This window comes from Schistocerca piceifrons, chromosome 10 (genome assembly GCF_021461385.2).
Source record: "Schistocerca piceifrons isolate TAMUIC-IGC-003096 chromosome 10, iqSchPice1.1, whole genome shotgun sequence".
Taxonomy (NCBI): domain Eukaryota; kingdom Metazoa; phylum Arthropoda; class Insecta; order Orthoptera; family Acrididae; genus Schistocerca; species Schistocerca piceifrons.
The window spans coordinates 6,837,903-6,862,972 of record NC_060147.1 but is presented as its reverse complement, the minus strand read 5'-3'; the positions used below and the strand labels follow the sequence as shown (position 1 = coordinate 6,862,972).

General features: G+C 40.3%; 1 protein-coding gene and 1 long non-coding RNA gene across 5 annotated transcripts in view; one reads left to right on the top strand and one right to left on the bottom strand.

The window, feature by feature from the left end:
- LOC124718639 (methylthioribose-1-phosphate isomerase) overlaps nt 1–18,978 on the bottom strand; it is a 75,191-nt gene extending 56,213 nt beyond the window's left edge. For 2 of the 4 annotated variants that reach the window (XM_047244263.1, XM_047244266.1), the window contains exons 1-2: nt 18,733–18,977; nt 1,492–1,727 (exon numbers count right to left, since the gene is read on the bottom strand). In XM_047244263.1, the coding sequence (XP_047100219.1) occupies nt 1,492–1,727; nt 18,733–18,864 (368 nt within the window). In that variant the 5' untranslated portion in view covers nt 18,865–18,977. Of the gene's footprint in view, nt 1–1,491; nt 1,728–8,146; nt 8,458–18,732 lie in introns of those variants that run through there. The other 2 variants (XM_047244264.1, XM_047244265.1) reach the window with 2 other exon arrangements.
- LOC124718641 lies at nt 253–3,234 on the top strand. The gene is made up of 3 exons (XR_007005883.1): nt 253–286; nt 1,511–1,762; nt 3,172–3,234. It is a non-coding gene; the product is annotated as an uncharacterized LOC124718641 (long non-coding RNA).
- Nucleotides 18,979–25,070: the final 6,092 nt, after the last annotated feature.

The following is a 25,070-nucleotide window of genomic DNA, read 5'->3' as shown; positions in this document are numbered from 1 at the left end:
ACACTGCACCCTGTCTATTAACAAGTCATTCAGTTGCATACAAGCTCAATGAGAAACTCTAATTCTGTAAAAAAAACTTTACTTTTTCATATTGCAACTTAATGGTGGCCGTAATGAGGGGGCTAATCGTGGTGCACCGGAAGCAGAATAGGGCAGCCATGAAATCTGTCATTTGTGTGGACAACTGACTGCTCTTTGGCACAAGTCCCACAAGGTGCCATATGCCAACCAAAACTTTCTACTTTAAGATCAGTAGTGTATCACATGACAGACAACATGTAAAAAGGTAAAGTAAGGCACTGAACATTTTTGTTCCAAGAACATAGTTACCCATTATGTAGCAATAATCCACACAATTTTTAATGCCTCAGTAGAGGAACTCAACACTGAAATAATCTATGTCAAATACATACTTATTTACCTGAACATTGACATTTAAACAAAAGAGAACCATTACCTGCCACAACAGAAGCTCTTTTCATGCGCAAAAAGATACTTTCCTTTATGAATCAGGCCCTTACCTTCTTTGAAAAAAATCTAAGATGAAAACATGCCTTATCATAATCATGACTTCTGTTTTACATGTGAATCACATTTCGTTTTTGTTCATCACATCTCAAACCACAGATGTCTTCTCTCCCTCTTTTTCCCAGTAACTACACGAACGCCAATGAGGTGGTGGGGCAAACTGTATGCAGCAGCACGGAACTCATACCATCTGCTGCTTTGAATTCTTTACACGTATTTTCATACAGCAAAACAAATGATCTGACCAATACTTTGAAGAAAGAAAGTGTACAGGTAAAAAGGGGGGGGGGGGGGGTAAGGATGTGGGAATGAAAGATATGTATAAAGACATCATGAGGAAAAGGAAACTTTAATACATCTTGTGATTAGGTATCTTCATAAGCAAAGCTTCTAAGAGGAAACACTTCACAGTCAGATATTCTGCAGACTTTCAATATGACTAATTCAAATTCAGAAACATAAAAAGCCATTTCAACGGCAGTGGACAAATTTGAGTACAGGCCAACAGATTTTTCTCCAAGTGGTTTTAAAATTTCAATATTTGATTTTCCTCAACTCATAAATTAAACCAGTGATCTGGCTTCTTTTAATAAAGAGGACGGAGGAAACACTGATGATACATTATTATCTTCAATTATTCAATTACAGATACACCAGTGATATAGACCAAGCATTAGGTTTCCTTGTAGCAGCCTATTCTTCAACAGTTCACTTCACAATCGGGTTTACTTTACAAAATTAGCACCAGCACAGCCCAATGACTAGAGTGTCAAGTGCTACACTGGTGATGATGTTGAGGGGTAGCGAGACAAAGGAAGAAACTGCTAAAGTTATACTCAGTGACCATCTATATCGAACTTACAGAACATTAGAATTTCTGAACCACCAGCACATACAATAAACAACAACAGGCATACTACAGCTGCAGCAGCACGCCTACTGCGCGACTTTTCACTAGAGTACCTCGCTTTCATCTCCTCAGGCCCGATGCTGTCGTCTGCACCCAGGCTGTTTATGAGCGCTATTAGCTCCTCGGCAGCGAGCTTCATGTTGACGGCCGTGGGCCGCGCCGAGACCAAGTAGTTGAGCTTCCCCTCCACTTCCTGACGAAGAACCTTCTTGTCGTCGAAGGTCTCACCCAGCAGCTCGACGGCCAGGCTGAGGCAGCCCACGATCGCTATAGCTGGTGCTCCCCGCACCTACACCCACACCATTTATGTTCAGACCACACGAGGTAGAGAGAGACTCTGTGTGTGTGTGTGTGTGTGTGTGTGTGTGTGTGTGTGTGTGTGTGTGTGCATGCGAGCGCGCGCGCGCGCACATGTTAACAGTACATGTAAGAGGCACCAACCATATAAAAAAGGAGAAAGAAAGAAAGGTAAGGTTAAATTCAATACATCCCACCATCCGTTTCTTACATCAATATTCCTCCCTAAGGGTAAGACTGATTTTTTGAAACCGCCTAAACAGTTGTTTAAGATAGGGTGCCAGGTATGAAACCTACTTCTACATCTTTTGTGCACAGTGCGAGAAGAATTTATGCTTTAAATATTTGTACAACTATCATTGCCCAATGACTGTATCTAAATATAATTTTTTACACCATGGCTTAGCCAATAAAAACAGATATCATCATCTTTTCTTTTTATAATCACTGTATGGATATTTTTAAAATTTAAGTATTAAAATAGATAAATAAAAATAATTAAAATTGCATGGATGAACATTAAAAATAAGAAGAAGAAGAAGAAGAAGAAGAAGAAGAAAGAGAGGAAGTACAGAAAAAATGAAAACAAATTTAAAAAGTTAATACAATGATTAAAATGATGCCACAAAAATGATAGAAATAAATAAAATTATATTTAATTAACTGAACAAAAATAATGATCAGTTATTTTCATCAGAGTAAAAAATACAAACATGTAATACCACATCAATACGATGCACAAAAGCATATTTTCAACCCGACCATCTCAGATTTCTTTCATATTTAGTGCATTCAATGATCAACTTAAGAGACAGAAAACTACTAATTTGCAGAGGCACACGACACTTGTGAAGAAAAGGTAAGAGATGGGAAACTACTAATTTTTAGAGATGTATGACAATTATGAAGAAAGTTACAAGTCTTTAAATTTACATACATCTGTCTCAACATAAAGGACAATTATTCTGGTTCTAATTGAGGTACAACAATGAAATTTGTATCACTGAAAAGAGTAAAGGTTTACACTAATGTCCAACATGTCGAGTTTCTATGAATTTTTATAATGAATGCTTGACCTTGAATTTCTCAAATCACTCCATGTTCAATTTGTGTTGCCCAATGTGCTGTTATCAACATGGTATATAGCAAGATGGTACACTAACAGTTTCATGCCAAAAAATTTACTTTATCAGTATTAGTACGTTATCAAAATTCAAAGGTAGTACATAAACATGAAAAGCAAATTTTTAAAAAGTGTAGCCTAGTCCGTAAGTAACGTCGTAGAAAAATACAGTTTATATTATTTAGTAGTATTATGAGCCACTTACAATGCAGCTTGTATGAAAAGGTAATAAAATGTTGTAAAATCTTGTCTCGCAAGTCTCCAGCTTACTAAACAAGCAGAATATGTCTTTTTTATATACCTTTGTTCTTAGGTATTATACAATGGAGCTTCTGTGTACCTGGAATTGTTCTTGTATTCCTGAAACATTGCTTCAAATTAATGATATGAATATAATAGAGGGAAATATTCCACGTGGGAAAAATATATCTAAAAAGAAAGATGATGAAACTTACCAAACAAAAGCGCTGGCAGGTCGATAGACACACAAACAAACACAAACATACACACAAAATTCTAGCTTTCGCAACCAATGGTTGCCTCGTCAGGAAAGAGGGAAGGAGAAGGAAAGACAAAAGGATATGGGTTTTGAGGGAGAGGGTAAGGAGTCATTCCAATCCCGGGAGCGGAAAGACTTACCTTAGGGGGAAAAAAGGACAGGTATACACTCGCACACACACACATATCCATCCACACATACACAGACACAAGCAGACATTTGTAAAGGCAAAGAGTTTGGGCAGAGATGTCAGTCGGGGCGGATGTACAGAGGCAAAGATGAAGTTGAAAGACAGGTGAGGTATGAGCGGCGGCAAATTGAAATTAGAAATTAGCGGAGATTGAGGCCTGGCGGATAGCGAGAAGAAAGGATATGCTGAAGGGCAAGTTCCCATCTCCGGAGTTCTGACAGGTTGGTGTTAGTGGGAAGTATCCAGATAACCCGGACAGTGTAACACTGTGCCAAGATGTGCTGGCCGTGCACCAAGGCATGTTTAGCCACAGGGTGATCCTCATTACCAACAAACACTGTCTGCCTGTGTCCATTCATGCGAATGGACAGTTTGTTGCTGGTCATTCCCACATAGAACGCTTCACAGTGTAGGCAGGTCAGTTGGTAAATCACGTGGGTGCTTTCACACGTGGCTCTGCCTTTGATCGTGTACACCTTCCGGGTTACAGGACTGGAATAGGTGGTGGTGGGAGGGTGCATGGGACAGGTTTTACACCGGGGGCGGTTACAGGGGTAGGAGCCAGAGGGTAGGGAAGGTGGTTTGGGGATTTCATAGGGATGAACTAAGAGGTTGCGAAGGTTAGGTGGACGGCGGAAAGACACTCTTGGTGGAGTGGGGAGGATTTCATGAAGGATGGATCTCATTTCAGGGCAGGATTTGAGGAAGTCGTATCCCTGCTGGAGAGCCACATTCAGAATCTGATCCAGTCCCGGAAAGTATCCTGTCACAAGTGGGGCACTTTTGGGGTTCTTCTGTGGAAGGTTCCGGGTTTGAGGAGATGAGGATGTGGCTCTGGTTATTTGCTTCTGTACCAGGTCGGGAGGGTAGTTACGGGATGCAAAAGCTGTTTTCAGGTTGTTGGTGTAATGGTTCAAGGATTCCGGACTGGAGCAGATTCGTTTGCCACGAAGACCTAGGCTGTAGGGAAGGGACCGTTTGATGTGGAATGGGTGGCAGCTGTCATAATGGAGGTACTGTTGCTTGTTGGTGGGTTTAATGTGGACGGACGTGTGAAGCTGGCCATTGGACAGGTGGAGGTCAACGTCAAGGAAAGTGGCATGGGATTTGGAGTAGGACCAGGTGAATCTGATGGAACCAAAGGAGTTAAGGTTGGAGAGGAAATTCTGGAGTTCTTCTTCACTGTGAGTCCAGATCACGAAAATGTCATCAATAAATCTGTACCAAACTTCGGGTTGGCAGGCCTGGGTAACCAGGAAGGCTTCCTCTAAGCGACCCATGAATAGGTTGGCATACGAGGGGGCCATCCTGGTACCCATGGCTGTTCCCTTTAATTGTTGGTATGTCTGGCCTTCAAAAGTGAAGAAGTTGTGGGTCAGGATGAAGCTGGCTAAGGTAATGAGGAAAGAGGTTTTAGGTAGGGCGGCAGGTGATCGGCGTGAAAGGAAGTGCTCCATCGCAGCGAGGCCCTGGACATGCGGAATATTTGTGTATAAGGAAGTGGCATCAATGGTTACAAGGATGGTTTCCGCGGGTAACAGACTGGGTAGGGATTCCAGGCGTTTGAGAAAGTGGTTGGTGTCTTTGATGAAGGATGGGAGACTGCATGTAATGGGTTGAAGGTGTTGATCTACATAGGCAGAGATGCGTTCGGTGGGGGCTTGGTAACCAGCTACAATGGGACGGCCGGGATGATTGGGTTTGTGAATTTTGGGAAGAAGGTAGAAGGTAGGGGTGCGGGGTGTTGGTGGGGTCAGGAGGTTGATGGAGTCGGGTGAAAGGTTTTGTAGGGGGCCTAAGGTTCTGAGGATTCCTTGAAGCTCCGCCTGGACATCAGGAATGGGATTGCCTTGGCAAACTTTGTAAGTAGTGTTGTCTGAAAGCTGACGCAGTCCCTCAGCCACATACTCCCGACGATCAAGTACCACAGTTGTGGAACCCTTGTCCGCCGGAAGAATGACGATGGATCGGTCAGCCTTCAGATCACGGATAGCCTGGGCTTCAGCAGTGGTGATGTTGGGAGTAGGATTAAGGTTTTTTAAGAAGGATTGAGAGGCAAGGCTGGAAGTCAGAAATTCCTGGAAGGTTAGGAGAGGGTGATTTTGAGGAAGAGGAGGTGGGTCCCGCTGTGACGGAGGACGGAACTGTTCCAGGCATGGTTCAATTTGGATAGTGTCTTGGGGAGTTGGATCATTAGGAGTAGGATTAGGATCATTTTTCTTCGTGGCAAAGTGATATTTCAGTTTGACAATGATGGGAAGCCAATGCATTGTTGAAGACACATGAAGGAACATTTTCTTTGCACCAATGACATTTTAAGAAATTGATGAAACTGCACTGGAAAGAATCCGCACACACTGTATGATCCAGAAGGCATTCAGATATTTTCGCGCAGGACCGATGGTGGATTTCTATAGAATTTGTGTCTCTGTAGCTATGCTGCAAACACTGTTCTGCAGTCTATGTAAGCATGACAACCAACAAGCTGTCTGTTCGCACGAACAGCCACTGACAAACTGTGGCCGAGAAACGAGTGGACCACCCTGTTGCTGAACACGCTGCCAAACGTGATATCCCTCATCTCAGTGACTGCTTCACAGCCTGTGCCATACGGATCATTCCCACCGACACCAGCTTTTCTGAGTTGCACAGGTGGGGACTTTCCCTGCAATACGGCCTACGTTCCCTTAATCCTCCTGGCCTCAACCTTCGTTAGTCACTGTCCTCACACATCCAGCCCCCTCCCTGTTCCCATTCCAGCACTACACAGCCATCATTTCACCGCCACACCCAGTCTTTTAATTTTATTTCTCTCTTATCCGCTACTTACTCCCTCCCCCCTCTGCACCTTCTATCCTGCCATCCATCTAAACTGCAACACTTCACTGTTCACCACCCCCACCATACTACCCCTCCCCCTCCCTGCCCTCCTTACCCCCACCCAATCGCCACTCCCATCATACACTGGTGCTGCTGTTCGCAGTGTAGTTTCAGCTCTCTGAGACTGCAGATGTGTGTGCAAGTTGCGTTTGCGCGAGGTGTGTGTGTGTGTGTGTGTGTGTGTGTGTGTGTGTGTGTGTGTGTGTGTCTACTCCTGACAAAGGCTTAATGGCTGAAAGCTATGAGTGTGTGAATCTTCTTATTGTGCCTATCACGACTCAGCTTCTCTGCTATATGGTGAGTAGCAACTCTGCTTCTCTTGTATTCTTACATTCCATCCTGGATTCTCCATTGTTTAAAATGCTTATTTGTCTTTCAAAAGATGTTCACTTTCCAGTGAATTTACTACTTTCTGATATATATAGAGGAGGCCACCAGTCCTTGGAGTCAGTTACACTTTCGAAGACCAAAGACCACCTTAGTAATCATGAACTTCCCAGGGAGCCTTCACTTTAATATTTTGCCATGAACTTCTTTTGAAAAATAAATTTGATCATGCTTTGACAAAAGCCCCTTCATCACACCAAAATTATGGACACTGGGGAGAGCAAAATATCCACTCCGGGAGTAGAAGTGCTGAATCTTATCAAAACCTCTGTTTTTACAAGGGCCATTAAAAACCTTATTATGGTGTGATTTTGGTTTGACCACTAAAGCGGTGTAGTTCCTTTACATCCTTCAGACTGCAGGTCCTTTATTACACTGGGTTTCATCATAGAGGTAAAAATAACCATCTGATTTTTCATCATGAATTTCAAAAACATCAACGGTCAACTGATGCAGATAAAAACAACAACTGCACCATAATATTAAGCAGTGAAATATTGTGTGTGTTATAACAATCCGATTCTCCCTTTCTTTGCACAGATTCATTGAAGCTTGAAGAGTACTGTCAACATTTTAAGCTCTTCTTTTGTGGATCATTAATTCTGCTTCAGCAACATCTTTGCTTCTCATTACGAAAATGGGACTTCAATTTCTATTCTAAAACTTCACATGTGCAGTAGGTGTCTACTTGAGCCCTCCCAAAATTGAAAATTGAAGTGAAAATGTTTTTTGAAGTATTTAGCATAGTACTCATACGTAATGTCTACATCAGGTTCCCCCCCCCCCCCCCGCCCCACCCCCTCCCTTAACATCTGAAACATGATTTCCACATTTAACTTTGCAACAAGGTAATGTTTCACCCTGGAAGAATAATAAGCCAGTTTTCCTGGAAAATACTCAATGTGTTGATGAATGAGCATCCCACTTTCGGCTGGCTTTGAATTTGCTGTGGTTTTCTTCCCCCTCTTAAATCTACTGGAGACTTACTGGCTATCAACAATTCTCTTAGACGATGGAGTCTACTGACGTCCTTAAGACTGTGGAAAGCTATAAACGAATTCTGCAGACCACTTTCCTTTTATCACTGTGTATAATGAAATACTCAAAGCTGTGACTACGCTTAATGGATAACAAAACAATTTTTAGATCGATGAGGTCTTGGTACATTGTTACAGTTGATGAAACCTTGTAACTATATATATCTTGTTCCTCGAGAACTTGTAAGTATATATCTTGTTCTTCCTTGATCTTGAAATTATTAAATCTAACATGTGTCTGCTGATGATATATCAACATTAGCAAAACATGCTTTCTTACAATTACATTTCTCACCTGTTTTTCTTTCCGGAACTGTTTTTTCTGCATTAGTTTCTGTATTCACTTCTTTGAACAACTGCATCTAAATTACAGCACTCTTCTATTCAGCTTTATTCCTCACACCTCTCTTAAGTTTTGTAGGATTTTCCATTACCAAAGAACTTTAAAATAAAACTGCTATCAACTTGCACCTTATAATCACACGAGATAACCAAGACCAAGAATGTTCTCTCCCATATAAAAGATAACCAACTCTTCAACAATGACAAATCTTCTTATACTAGAATAAAACGATCATACACTGCTGCCAACAGAATCAACAGTGCTGCCACATTATGATTAGAAACACCAGAACTCCAGGAGTTACATTGTTTCTAAAACTAACACAGACTTACCAGACACAAAAATATACACAGAAGCAACGTTGGTTCTACATCTACATCCATACTCCGCAATCCACCATACAGTGCGTGGAGGAGGATACCTCGTACCACAGCTAGCATCTTCTCTCCCTGTTCCACTCCCAAACAGAATGAGGGAAAAATGACTGCCTATATGCCTCTGTACGAGCCCTAATCTCTCTTATCTTATATTCGTGGTCTTTCCGCGAAACATAAGTTGGCGGCAGTAAAATTGTTCTCCACTCAGCCTCAAATGCTGGTTCTCTAAATTTCCTCAGTAGCGATTCACGAAAAGGACATCTCCTTTCCTCCAGAGACTCCCACCCGAGTTCCTGAAGCATTTCTGTAACACTCGCATGATGATCAAACCTACCAGTAACAAATCTAGCAGCCCGCCTCTGAATTGCTTCTATGTCCTCCCTCAATCCGACCTGATAGGGATCCCAAACGTTTGAGCAGTACTCAAGAATAGGTCGTATTAGTGTTTTATAAGCGGTCTCCTTTAAAGATGAACCACATCTTCCCAAAATTCTACCAATGAACCGAAGATGACTATTACATATTTGTAAAAATGAAGTCCTAACAAAATGTGTTTAATTTTCAGAAAGGCTTCTCAACAGAAAATGCCAAAGATGCCTTCATTGATCAAGTATTAAATGTGGATATTTTGTGATCTCACAAAAGGCTTTTGCCTGTGTGAATCATGAAATTCTTCTAGATAAGATTAAGTATTGTGGTGCGAGTGGGGAAGTACACAAATGATTTAATTCATATTTACCTGGAAGAATGCAGAGGGTTGAAATTCACCATTAAGAGAAAAAGTATTCACTGCACAAAAGCGTGTAATCAGAATAATAGCTGGCGCTCATCCAAGATCACCCTGCAGACATTTGTTTAACGTACTCGGGATATTCACAATACTTTCACAGTACATATATCCACTTATGACATTTGTTATTAATAACCCATCCCAGTTCAAAAATAATAGTGAAGTGCATAGCAACAACACTAAAAGAAAGCTTGATCTTCACTACTCCGGGTCAAATATTACTTTGGCACAGAAAAGGGTGAATTATGGAGCCACAAAAATATCTGATCATTTGCCAAATAGCATTAAAAGTCTGACAGACAGCCAACCAACTTTTAAAAACAAATTCAAAGAATTTCTGAATGACTGTTCCTTCTAGTCAACAGATGAATTTTTAGATATGAAGTAGTAACTAAAAATAAATAAATAAATACAAAATTAATTAACTATATTGTGTAAAGAAAACTCATGTTACACTGGCACATACCACATCATTACGAAATGTCATATTCATGATCTATGGAACAATTATTAATGTAATGTAACAAGCCCCTACACGAAGGAGGCCCAACCACGGCCTTTCAAGCTACAGTGGTCGAATATCCCATTTATAGAGGATTTGCACACAGTCACTATCCTCCACAACTGGTCTGCGCACGCGTGCGTGCGCCCACACACACACACACACACACACACACACACACACACACACACACACACACGTCATATCCTGTCATATCCTCTCAGCCACAACCAATCCACAAGGAAAAAGAAAAAAAAAAAAAAAAATCAAACTCTGCCTCTGCTAAAGATTTCACTACTTTCTATCAAATCCTACCACGATAAATATTCTTCTCCAAATGAATGGATAAGTGGGAAAACTATTCTTGTGAAGATGGTTCACACTTTTCTTCGTATTAATCTGCGGTTTAGATTTTCCACAATTTTTCTTCTCTGAGCATTCAGACTTTCTCTCTACACCTTTTCTGCATGCCATCCACTTACAAACGGCACTCTAGCTGCTGTAAGAGATGGAATAGTTTGGGTTGTCATATGACATGTCTTCCTACCTTGAAGAGCTTGTTTAATGTCACAGTCAAATACAGAATGTCAAAACACATTTAACAGCACAGTTCCATTCCTCCTGAAATGTGTTAGGTATGAGCGACACACTCGTACTTCGTGGTGCTCATGTGGTCTCCTAGGGCATCTGACACCAATCCTATTGATCACTTCTGGGTCCTGACAAATGAAAAGTGTCCGTGGGCAGCAGCTGGGGCAGCCATGGGCAAGGCAAGGCCGGCTCATTATCCTTTCGATATCTCATCAGGTCTGCACATGGACGTATCACTGCCATCATCCAGATTAAAGGGAATGTTATACACTGCTATGTACACTTCAGCATCCCTCTTCACTTTGTACAATTGGGGAAACAAATAGTTGCCTTACAGTATAGCTGCTCTTGAGCTGACAAAAAGCAGTGTTGTCAATATTGCATTGCATTTGTTCAGCTGCAAAGGGGACAACGTTACACACCAGAGTGATTAGTGGCACATGTCCACATACAGGAAGGTAATAGCAGATATAGTGATTTCATTCAGAGATCACTTTGGTAAAGCCCCACCTCATTATAGCACAGCTCCTTGATAGGGAATAAAGCACATTTCTTTCAGGCAGGGTGAATGACAGAATGCATACTGGATGGAAGAAAATTTATAAAGAAACACGTGGTACCATCACTTTGACTGAGCTGCCATGAAATTCATTCATAAAAGAGCAGATGAACTTTAAGCACTGCAGCCAACAATGCATAAATACACCAAAGAAAGATTTTAAAATGAAAGGAGTTGGACTGATATTTGTGAATGAATTATCTGACAGTGAAACAGAGCATTAAGTTGCAGCCTGCATTGGTTTCTTGGCACAATTTCCAAATGGTGTGTCTCACTCTTGGGTGTTATTTTATGACGAATGTATGAAATATTGCTGTTGACATAGAAATGTTGGTTTCTGGTCAAAGTAAAAAACCTTATGTGCAAACAGCTGGAAAGGAACCAACTGTAAATTACGATATAGGCTAGGCGGTCAGCAGAAAACCTCTTTTGACTGTATTTTTTTAAGGGTGTGCACAAAGAAATTCTTAATTGGGCACGCTGCAAACATGGTTAATACCCCAGCCTGAAGGCAAGGGAGTTGTGGATCATGTGGGGTTAGAGCTGAGTGAGTCTCCAGCACACTTTGATATTCTCGACGAGTAATATTGAGGCGGTTGAACTACTACGGTTCAGCAACATCTCCAGTCATAATGAAATGGGCACAACAAAAGCTGGACCACATTATGGGTAATAATCAAGTCCCATATGGCTCAATGTCAATTCAAGATTAATAACAAAGTGCGCCAACACTGAATACTTTATACATAGGGTGACAATTATTGATCTGTATGGGGAAAAAAGAACGTAAATTAGTTACTATCAGTTTAATAAGTCACGGATGCAAAATAATAACGTGAATTCTTTACAGACGAATGGAAAAACTGGTACAAGCCAACCTTGGGGAAGATCAGTTTGGATTCCGTAGAAATATTGGAACACGTGAGGCAATACTGACCCTACAGCTTATCTTAGAAGCTAGATTAAGGAAGGCAAACCTACGTTTCTAGCATTTGTAGACTTAGAGAAAGCTTTTGACAATGTTGGCTGGAATACTCTCTTTGATACTCTGAAGGTGGCAGGGGTAAAATACAGGGAGCGAAAGGCTATTTACAATTAGTACAGAAACCAGATGGCAGTTATAAGAGTTGAGAGGTATGAAAGGGAAGCAGTGGTTGGGAAGGGAGTGAGACAGGGTTGTAGCCTCTCCCCGATGTTATTCAATCTGTATATTGAGCAAGCAGTGAAGGAAACAAAAGAAAAGTTCGGAGTAGGTATTAAAATCCATGGAGAAGAAATAAAAACTTTGAGATTCGCCGATGACATTGTAATTCTGTCAGAGACAGCAAAGGAGTTGGAAGAGCAGTTGAACGGAATGGACAGTGTCATGATAGGAGGCTATAAGATAAACATCAACAAAAGCAAAACGAGGATAATGGAATGTAGTTGAATTAAGTCGGGTGATGCTGAGGGGATTAGTTTAGGAAATGAGACACTTAAAGTAGTAAAGGAGTTTTGCTATTTGGGGAGCAAAATAACTGATGATGGTCGAAGTAGAGAGGATATAAAATGTAGACTGGCAGTGGCAAGGAAAGTATTTCTGAAGAAGAGTAATGTGTTAACATCGAGTATTGATTTAAGAGTCAGGAAGTCGTTTCTGAAAGGATTTGTACGGAGTGTAGCTATGTATGGAAGTGAAACATGGACAATAACTAGTTTGGACAAGAAGAGAATAGAAGCTTTGGAAATGTGGTGTTACAGAAGAATGCTGAAGATTAGATGGGTAGATCATATAACTAATGAGGAGGTATTGAATAGGATTGGGGAGAAGAGAAGTTTGTGGCACAACTTGACCAGAAGAAGGGATCGGTTGGTAGGACATGTTCTGAGGCATGAACGGATCACCAATTTAGTACTGGAGGGCAGCATGGAGGGTAAAAATCATAGAGGGAGGCCAAGAGATGAATACACTAAACAGATTCAGAATGATGTAGGTTGCAGTAGGTACTGGGAGATGAAGAAGCTTGCACAGGATAGAGTAGCACGGAGAGCTGCATCAAACCAGTCTCAGGACTGAAGACCACAACAACAACAAATTAGTTACAACTACAGCATGCACACACTTTATTCAACACGTGAACATCACTACAGATATTCAGATTTAGGTTATGACTGTTCGATATGCCTACCGTCACTGGTGATGACGTGGCACAGATGAATAGCAAAATTCTGCACAACCGTCTACGTATCTGAACACTGCTGCTGTCGATGACCTCCTGAGAGGCTGTTTTCAGCTCAGCTATTGTTTTGGGGTTATTGCTGTACACCTTGTGTTTAATACAGCCCCACAAAAAGGAATCGCATGTGTTCAGATCCGAAGAATATGTCAGCCAATCGAGGCCCACGCCACTGACCTCCCAGTATCCCAGAGCCACGATGCTCCTCCGTGGCATCAAACACTTTCCTGCTTCGATGTGGTCAAGCTCTGCCTTGCACGAACCACATCTTGGCAAAATCAGGGTCACTGTGGATAATGAGGATGAAATCATCTTCCAAAGCCATTCCGTAGTCACCATACCGTTAAGGAATACTGCACCGATTATTTCGTAACTGGACATTGCACACCACACAGTCACCTGCTGAAGGTGAAGAGACTATTTCATCGTGAAATGCGGATTCTCAGTACCCAAAATGGGAAATACGGAAGCGTCCGATCCCACCCATATGCTTTGACCCATGATGTCACAAATATGGCGGAAACGACCATAAACCACGATTCCAATATGGCGCATATAAAGTCGTTACGTACACATTATGAGGACGAAAATACATCGAAAAACAAACACACACACACGTTCCACAAAAAGCCTAATGACACTAACAGGACAAGCGCGGGAAATAGTGGGTTTTTAGGCGGGGACAAACTAAATATAAACAAATGATATGAATATAATAGAGGGAAACATTCCACGCGGGAAAAATATATCTAAAAACACAGATGATGTGACTTACCGAACGAAAGTGCTGGCAGGTCGATAGACACACAAACAAACACAAGCATACACATGAAATTCAAGCTTTCGCAACAAACAGTTGCCTCATCAGGAAAGAAGGAAGGAGAGGGAAAGACGAAAGGATGTGGGTTTTAAGGGAGAGGGTAAGGAGTCATTCCAATCCCGGGAGCGGAAAGACTTACCTCTAGGGTAAGTCTTTCCGCTCCCGGGATTGGAATGACTCCTTACCCTCTCCCTCAAAACCCACTTCCTTTCGTCTTTCCCTCTCCTTCCCTCTTTCCTGATGAGGCAACAGTTTGTTGCGAAAGCTTGAATTTTGTGTGTATGTTTGTGTTTGTTTGTGTGTCTATCGACCTGCCAGCACTTTCGTTCGGTAAGTCACATCATCTGTGTTTTTAGATATAAATATAAACAAATTTAGACACCCACCCCCATACAAAACCACACAAAAGACGAAAAAACTGACCTCACAAAACTCCCCAAATACCACTAAACACAATATCATCTGGAATCGGACACTTCCCTTGACCTATATAGCTCAACAGCAGCTCCCGATCCCATAAATTAGGACCTAACACTTCCCTTGTCCTATATAGCTCAAAAACATCTCCCGATACCAATACCAACATTCAGAGCCACACATTGGGATCGAACACTTCCCTTGACCTGTTATCCTTACGACATCTCCACATACAGCCGTCCATGGTCCGAGACGCCGGAACTTTAAGTAAGCCTCATTTCTTCACGACATACTGAACACTTCACGACTTCATCCAAAACTCCGAATAGTTGAAGAAATTTTATTAGAGACAATGCACTGTCCCCCATCATAGCCGACAACTGAAAACTGTTGACACTGCCAGTCATAGCCATACCTACCAAAAACATAAAAGAAAAGCAATTTACCAAAATTCACACACGACGCCACACTCGCAAAATAAACCAAAAACATGACCTAGCACACCATCAGAGAGCACCACCAATCGCATCAAAACGACACCTACAAACACGCCACTCTCACAAACTAAATTCCGCGCCGTCGTGATGTCACACACCACGACAGCCTTAAGTCATGGGTCAAAGCCGACAGGTGGGATCGGACGCTTTGGTCGACCCCCAAAATGTGCCAATTTTGCTTATTGATGAACCCATCCAAATGAAAGTGGGCTTCATTGCTAAACCAAGCAGCAATGCGCATACTAATTCCCATTGTGCCCTGCGGCAAACTGTGCAGTTTGAACACCCTGACACAAACCGTTCAGAAGTTAGATGATTTTATTTCATACAGTTCAATAATTGTCACGCTGTATAAAAAACTGTATATTTAATGGATCTGTATGTACACCATCATACATTACACAGAGCTCTATTAGACATGTCTCCATGTCCTTGACATCTTGTGGAGCATGTCAAAAGTTATGCTTCAAACACACATTCAACCCTCAAACTGCCATCCACAGGCCTATCTGGGTGTACATAAGTTTCAGTTGCACTCCCGTAAATATATGATAAATGAGTTATGTCACTTTGCTATGCTAGGGTATGTGTGAGTATGTGAACAGTTCACAATTGACATTATCTTTCGCTGAACAACAATTTCACCCTATGAATAACTGTGTTTTAAACATTTATCTATCACTGAAATGCAGCTTTGTTTCCACCGAGTACTAGTTCATGCTGGGCTGTTAGGATATGAGACCACCTCATCCCAAAGTAAGAGTCCAGTATTGTATACCCTGTGCACCAAGCCCAGAGAGTATGAAAATAATTGATGACGTCACCAGTGCAGTCTATTTCTCAAGTCGTCCAAGCATTTACCTGAAAATTCTTTTGTGGTGGTGGTGGTGTGGGGGAAAGAGGGGGGGGGGGGGGGGGGGGGGACTTAAATGAGGCGCTGTATAGCTTGAGGTCTTAACACCATTCCCCACTTCACAATTCTGGCAGTCAAATTATACTCAAATAGACCCCAAGTTCTAAATGAGCACTATTTGAATTGAAGATTGTGGCCATTTTTATGTACCCCTTCACAGTCACAAATTCCAGAAAATTTTGGATACACTAATTTAAACAAGAAAACCCATCAGTAACTTCATGTGTATCCTCATTGAGCAACCAAATTATTACATTATACAAACAATATATGTGCTCAGGCAACACATACAGAAAATTGTCTCTGCCGATTCTGTGCAAAAGACATTGAGACAAACACCAAAATAGTTTCTATACACAAAGTGGGAGCATTAGGCGATGGTTGACTAGAACAGTGGAAATGAATACAGTACAAGACGAATGGGTGGCTTTAAGACATAACACAGTGAATGCAGCTGAGGATGAAACAGGTAAAAAGACAAGGGCTAGTGGAAATCCTTGGATAACCCAAGTAGTATTGAATTTAACTGATGAAAGGAGGAAAATTAAAAATGCAGCAAATGAAGCAGGTGAAAGGGAATAGAAATGTTTAAAAAATGAGGTAGGCAGGAAGTGTGGAATGCTAAACATGGCTAGAGAGGAAAAATGTGAGGCTTTAAGGGGAAAGATTGATACCACCTACAGCAAAATTCAAGAGGCCTTTTGGGGAGAGGAGAAGTAGCTGTATGAATGTCAAGAGCTCAGATGGTAAACCAATCTTAAGCAAAGAAGGGAAAGCTGAAAGGTAGATGGAGCACACTGAGGGCATATACAAGGAAGATGAACTCAAAATCTGTGTTATAGAAAGGGGAGTGGACATAGATGACAATCAGATGGGGCATAAGATATTGCAAGAGATTCTGATGAAGCTTTGAAAGGTCTTAAGACAAAAAAAGACCTGCCCCGGGAGTAGACCATATTCTGAGAGAATTACTTATTACCTTGGAAGATCCAGCCATCCATCTGGTGTGCATGATGTACAAGACAGGCAAAATACCCTCAGACTTCACAAAGAATGTAGTAACTCCATTTCCAAAGAAATCAGTTGACGACAGGTGTGAAAATTACCAAACTATCAGTTTCATAAGCCACGACTGGAAAATACTGACACAAATTCTTTACAGGAGAATGGGAAAACTGGTAGAAGCTGACCTCAGGGAAGATCAGTTTGGATTCCAAAGAAATGTAGGAACACACGAGGTAATATTAAGCTTTCGACTTATCATAGAAGATAGGTCAAGGAAAGGCCAACACATATATTTATAGTATTTGTAGACTTAGAGAAAACTTTCCACAATGTTGACTGGAATACTCTCTTTGAAATTCTGAAGGTAGCATGGGTAAAACACAGGGAGTGAAGGGCTGTTTACAATTTGTAGAGACACCAGACGACAGTTATAACAGTTGAGGAGCATGAAAGACAAGCAGTGGTTGAAAAGGTAGTGACATATGGTTACAGCCTATACCCCATGTTATTCATTATGTACATTGAACAAGCAGTACAGGAAACCAAAGAAAAATTTGGAGGAGTTACATCTCAGGGAGAAGAAATAAAAACATTTAGGTTTGCCAATGACATTGCAGAAGAGAAGTTGAACAGAATGGAAACGGTCTTGAAAGGAGGGCGTAAGACGAACAACAACAAAAGCAAAACAAGGATAACGAATTGTAGTCGAATTCAATTAGGTGACGCTAAGAGAATCAGGTTAGACAATGGAGCACATAAAGTAACAAATGAGTTTTGCTATGTGGGCAGGAAAATAACTGATGACGGCCGAAGTAGAGAGGATACAAAATATAGAAAGAAATTTACTAACATCAAATGTAGATTCAAGTGTTAGGAAGTCTTTTCTGAAGGTATTTGTCTGAAATGTAGCTATGTGTGGAAGTGAAACACGGACAATAAACAGTTTCGATAAAAGAGAATAGAAGCTTACGAAATGTGGTGCTACAGAAGAATGCCACAGATCAGATGGGGCAATCACGTAACAAATGTGGAAGTAAACAGAACTGGGGAGACAAGATATTTGTGACGTAACTTGACCAAAAGAAGGGACTTGTTGATAGAACACGTTCTGGGACATCCATAGCTCACCAACTTAGTACCCGAGAGAGAGAGAGAGAGAGAGAGAGAGAGAGAGAGAGAGAGAGAGAGAGAGAGAGAGGGGGGGGGGGGGGGGTTAATATCGTAGAGGCAGACCAAGAGATGAATACCGCAAGCAGAATCAGAAAGCTGTAGGCTGCAGTAATGATTCGGAAATGAAGAGGCTCGCACAGGATAGTGTAGCATGGAGATCTGCATCAAACCGGTCCTCGGACTGAAGGCCATAAAAACAACAAAACAAAAATATTACAGATATCGTTATTATTATTAAAAATATTATTTTGTGAACATTGACTTCGCATAGAACATCGTATGCTATTTCTTTAAATTATGAAGGCTGAAGCTATCATATCGCCATCGCTCATTATCGTTAACTGAAGCAATGACAACACCTAAAAAATTAAGCTGTTTAGACACCTATGGCGTACAAATGATGTACGAGTCTACTAAATCGTGAGTAAATGCATGGAACACTTCCCGGCATCATTCAACTCGCGTCTAAATCTCAAATTTAGACTGCCTGTAGCCTACAGTTATTTAATGAAGTCAGTCATTTTAATGTTGCAAAAACTGCAGTGACGTCTATAAAACTACTTTTGAAGCGAATTTTCACCCTGCAATTATATAGAAAGCACTGTCATCAATTCTTACTCTACCTTATCTGACGATGGTTCAGTTTACTAATCTCGCCTTACCGGGCTGAGACAACTTTACCTGCATCTTATTGATCGCCCGCCAACCATCTTCCACACCACAGAGCATCACATATTTGGATTCCCGTGGTAGCAACAACTGATCGAGTATTTCCAGTTTTCCCGCATTATATCGTATAGATTCTAACGCCATTTCCACCCTCCCCAATAACAGAAGTAATACTGACAAAACAGTTAAATACGGCACTGATTCGAAGAAAGGAATTAGTACCGCGTGTTGTACAATGCTGCCAACAGGTATTCAAAAATAGACGATCGACGTGTATCCGCAAGTACCGTTGTATCTCCAATACAGCAACCGCACCTTTATTTTAAAATACCCTTGATATTTAAATCGAAAATATAAGCTAATTCGAAAAAGCCACAGCCCAACTGATAAAAATCTATTCTAGACGTGTGACTTATCAGATGGGTGGAGTCGTTTTGTAAGTACGGGACAAGTCAACTGTGAGTACGCTAAGTTCGTAATTTCCGAGAAAAAGAAGATACTACTGAGGGCGTTGTGGAACTGCTGTTTATGTTTCTTAGAATAGTTAGACCATACGTATACACGTAAGTTCTAGATAATTCTGCGACACGTTAGATAAACCAGTATTCGTTCTGAAAGATCTGCTGTTTGTTACCTACTACCAATTTGATACTGTGTTTTAGGATAACTGTTTATGGGACTGAGACCCAATGAGAAAACAATGTTTGTAAATATGCAGCGGGAATAAAAGTAATTTACACCATCGATCTGTTAGTATTATTTTTATACAACAAGAAAATAAAATTTTTTAAGACCTTTGAATTATGTCGTCATTCATCTCTCGGTTACTGGCAATAGTTGTATGTGGTAACATTATTCCGTGTCTATCAATGTAACAGATGCTGTTTGTTATTGCAGGCAAATTGAAATGACAACTGTATTTCCTTAATTTACAATCTAAATATCTTGTGAATATAATAAATAACTCATTGCATTATTTGACATACTGAATTTGTCCGGGTCTATATATCATATGGCTTATTTTGACTGTAGTTGGATGTCAACAACTGTGCAGTACTGGTACATTACAGGGATGAGTAACAGACTGAAAATAAGAGGGCACTTATAACTAATGTTCAGTACAGCTGCTGATGTATGTTGTATTTATACTTCAGGTTTTATTTTGACCTGATGTTATGGCTGAACATGTTTTATGGAAGAATACACATTGCCGTTCAAACAAATTCTGAGTTAAATTTAAATATCTTAAGCATGAATAGAATCAAACAGTAAAGAGATAATTTGTTATGATACAAGTTAGGTTTCTCTTATTTCGTTGTCTTTTTAATGTACACCCTGACTTGTTCCATTCCCAGAAGATTCTTCTTGATGGAAGCTACGGGACATAATGGATGGATAAAGTGCCAACATTGACTGTCAGTTTCTGTTAGGATCTTCTTTCTTATGTAGCGAGTCTTGGTCTTATGCACTTCTGCTTCAGACGTGTTGGTTAATTCTTGAACTTTAAAGCTTCAGCAAGGCCCATATGTTTAGAAAATGTCTTCTTCAGTTTTATACACCACCTACTAAAGGTGACAAATAACAACTATTTTTTTGTGTGTGTGTGTGTGTGTGTGTGTGTGTGTTAGAGAGAGAGAGAGTGGGGGGGGGGGGAGGGGAGATTATGTCAGTACATAATAGTACTAAACTGTTCTTATTACTCTGCATCTGCATACACAACTCCACAAGCCACCATAAGCGACATTTCAGCGGGTACCCTGTACTACTACAAGTCATTTTCTTACTTGTTCAACTTGCAAGTGAAGTGAGAGGAAAGTTAGGTCTATAAGCCTTAATCTCTCTTTATCATTTTGGTCCCTACACAGTATGTAAATAAGCAGCAGTAGAATCTTTCTGCAGTCAGCCACAAATGATGGTCCTCTAAACTTTCTCTGCAGGGTTTCACGAAAAGAATGTCTACTTCTCTCCAGGAATTCCATTTTCAGTTCACAGACCATTAATGTCTTGTGACTTAAAATATGAAATGGATGTTTATGTTTATCTCTAATAGGTCACAATGGCAAAATGAACATTGGAATCTAAATCTAAACTGCTTGATTTTCAAGTGCACAGCATAAATATCTGTTCAATGCATCATTAAAACTCTGAATTCTCCTCCATAAGCATTGGCGGTTGAGAGATAGCAATCAATTGTTACAGTCACAAATAAAATTTATGCACACTCAACTTAGATCATACGACTCATTAAAAATATATATTTGTGATTATATATCAACACAAATATTCATATAAACAAAGCAAATTAATTTTTGGTAACAAAAAGTGGATCTGAAATTGGCCTCTAATTTTTCTTCACCACTGTTGTTAAAATAGAGTTAATTTCCATTTCAAGCTTATCACAATTTGTGCTATTTTTTTTCCTCCCTCGTAAGTATACCTTTAGTGGGCTCAGTATCAGCTATGAGAGCAAGGGACAGATACAGTTCATATTATCAATCTTCTGCATAAGGTGTAGAATAATCTTCAAATGCAGCAACTCTTAAGTGATTTTTTTTCTGTCATTTTGTTCTACAGCCTATTATCTACAGATCTTACACTTTTCTGTTCCTAAGATTAATCATACAGTAACAAAATGGTTAAAAAATGTGCTGACTGCATTCAGTTTCAAAGCCATGTGTCCTTTAAAAAGTCATCCATTCAGTCAGTCATTATGTTCTATGAACTCAACAAAGGAGAACCTTGTGGAATGTGAAATGAGTGGAATATGCATTAATGAAAACTGTGCAAATCAAAGAAACTGAATATTTACATGCCATTACAAATACGCCCTCACTGTAGTGCTTGATGCTATCTGTGCATACACCAGATAAATATAACTTAGTAGATTAAATAGAAAGCTGATGCTTTAAAGAAGAAGGAAAAAGCTACTTTTTCATTACATTAAATAGCTGCTGTTTTATGTTCTACTAAATGGTTGCTATTATTTACTTGATTACAATGTTTTTTTTATGGATATATTATCTCCAAGTGAAAATTCAGAGTCAAGTTTACAACACAACTCGTGGCTCCACAGTGAACCCTTAATGTGAAACACAGCTATCACAGATTTTCAGTCTTCAAATCTTGATGGATAATTTGTAGGAGGAGAGGCAAATGAAATATGTTTTTCATTTCTTTTGAATTGGTAGAAGTTTCTAATTGCTTAGATGTACATTATGTGGGAGCTAGTTGGGGTGGGGTTGGGTTGTTTGGGGGAGGAGACCAGACAGCGAGGTCATTGGTCTCATCGGATTAGGGAAGGACGGGGAAGGAAGTCGGCCATGCCCTTTCAAAGGAACCATCCCGGCATTTGCCTGGAGCAATTTAGGGAAATCACGGAAAACCTAAATCAGGATGGCCAGACCTGGGATTGAACCGTCGTCCCCCCGAATGAGAGTCCAGTGTGGAGCTTGATGAATACACTTGCAGCATAGCACCATAACTACCCTCAACCTTAGAAACCACATATACAGAACGCATAAAACAGAAACTTGTGTGGGGCAGAGTTCCATCGACATGATAACTTTGTGAAGGATCACAAAGTCGTGTTTTTTCCACATAAAAAAAAAAGAGGTTCCCTACAACTTCAAATAAAATATCAGTATTAAAGTGGTTGATGCTAGTCGGACTGGAGATTGGTAATTGTCTGTGCTGAACCAGTATCTATTGGAAGATTAAGGCAAGATATAGCATTACTCCAATGTAGCGAATACAGATAACTACGAGTGCATGTCTTATTTGTAAGCTGCTAAAGGAACTTTAAAAATAAAATAAAAAGTTTTTTATATGATAAATGAAAATCAGAGGGCTTAGTGGTTGGATACCTTGTCTAGCAATCCATAGATGTCGACCTTATAATAAGCTAGTGCATTTAGCTTTAATCAGCTTCTTTCTATGGCTTTTAAAGTTATTCAAAATACAGTTGAATCAGATTCACCTTTGAAGTTCTTTTACTGCACACTAAAATGGGTATGTTATTGTTTCTCTCTCTCTCTCTCTCTCTCTCTCTCTCTCTCTCTACACACACGCACACAAATTAATACTCACTCAAATACTTATTTGCATCCAACATTTTTATCAAAACTCTTAGCAGAACAGGAAACTACCTGTGGTTTGCGTTGAGAAACCACTGGAGCTATTCAGGTTCTAAGCCCAACTACACAAGACACCTCAATACCTACAAGCATCTGGCATGAAAATAATGCAGTGCTCAGGTTATTATTATCACGTAAATGGTTAAACACTGCCAAGTCCCTAAATAGACCAACACAAGAAGGGGTCCAGATTTGGCCATACTGTGCTAGCACATCTGGGCACAAAGTGATGCACTGTAAAACTAAACCAGGAAACAGATTACAATGTAAGCCACAAATTCATATAAAAATATACTTTAGAAAAAAACACCTATAAAATAGAATTCAACTGGTAACATCAAAAACCATATGCAATGCACAACTGGCATTGAATTAAGAAAATAACAACATTCAATGACTCAGAGCCACTATTGAAGCAGTGTAAACTTACCAGCTCAGTTACTCAATACTCAAAACTTGCTTACTATAAGCATATACCGCTGAATAGTATTCACTGTTACTACGTAACCATTTCACTGTCCTTGTAGGCCACCTTTGGGGTGTGCCTGGAATTTTATTTTATACAGTTTTTATTATTCTCCTCATCAAATTCTGTTTTTGACTTCATCGTGTCGTACCAAAACAATACAAGTGAGGTTTTGCAATATGAGTATTCCGGTGGATAAGTAGCAGTATGCTGCCAGATATGTTTGAAGTGTTCATATATGCACTTATTGATGATATCAAGCTGATCCTATACAGAAAGAAGAATACCAGACAGTTTTTCTCAAGGAGGATAGTTTATCGGTGGTACATACCCAATTGGCCACGAGGAGAACTTCTGTTGCTTTATTGTAGTGAAATGATTCCAAGAGATTCGGAGAAGTAATTTCAGTCGAGAGAGATTTCTGAGCACAGATTATCCTCGAACATTAATTGGCTCTGAGCACTATGGGACTTAACATCTGAGGTCATCAGTCCCCCAGAACTTAGAAGTACTTAAACCTAACTAACCTAAGGATATCACACACATCCATGCCCGAGGCAGGATTCGAACCTGCGACCGTAGCAGTCCCACGGTTCCGGACTGCAGCGCCTAGAACCGCAAGACCATCATGGCCGGCGAACATTAATTACTGAAGAGAATGTTGCTACAGCATGAAGGCTAATAGTGTCATACTGCAAGACAGAGGAATCTTACTGCAAGACAGAGGAATGTTACTGCATTACATTCCCATAAAATGAGAAAAGCTTCTGTGTGATACAGGAGGAAATGATACATAATGTATTGTAGTGCAAAGAAATGACAAAAACACTGAGATACGTATTTCACTTCATGAACACCACTTTTACAACTGACAAAAATTAGCTAGAGCCACTTGGAAAGCTCTAGTCTAGATGACTAGAAAATTTTAAGAAAAGTGAACAGTAGTGTCATCTCACCTTATTTACTGTCACCATAGTGCACATCAGAAGACAGCACAATTTTCAAACATATTCCTCTCCTAGCTGCCAGCAACCTGTTAGATTTAATCTTCCTCCCAACACCTTGCAATGAGTGATATCCTCTACCTCAAACTGTGACATGGTCACACTTCAGTAGTGATGCAATTTTATTCATTGTTACTGTAACCGCACTTTGTAATGTTTGATAACATGGAAGCTATCTGCCATCATGTGTAAACAAGTTCCCAGAGCAATTGCAATTGGCAGTCTCCTTCCACTGGTTCAATGAAATCGGGCAAATTTTCTTTACGATAAAAGTCAGTACAGACACCTAACGTTAGAAAAATGAGTTTCGTACTAAGAAAGCAGCTGAACCACCTGGCAAACCTACCAACACTGTCCGTATATACTGGAAAGGACTACATAATTGTAATTTTGGAGGCCGTGATTGATGTAATTTTTTCTTCTATTACCTAATGAAAATCCCATGCTTCACTTATACTATTACTGGTTTCTCTTGTAATCAACAGTCACCCTCAGACCTAGTGTTACCAAGCTTCTTAAGCACTCCATTGGCTCTTAAGATGACTTGATTACAGCTGAAACTGCTAATAGAATGACTGAACCTTTAATCAACAAGGATTTGTACACAAGTCTTCACATTGGGGAGCTTTGCAGTCAGTTGATGGCATGCAATCTATCACAAGAATGGAAGACTTCCAGGTTAGTACTATGTCAATGGAGACTCGGTGTTGGTAGTTATGTTGCTCGGTCATGAGCATCCACATAGTA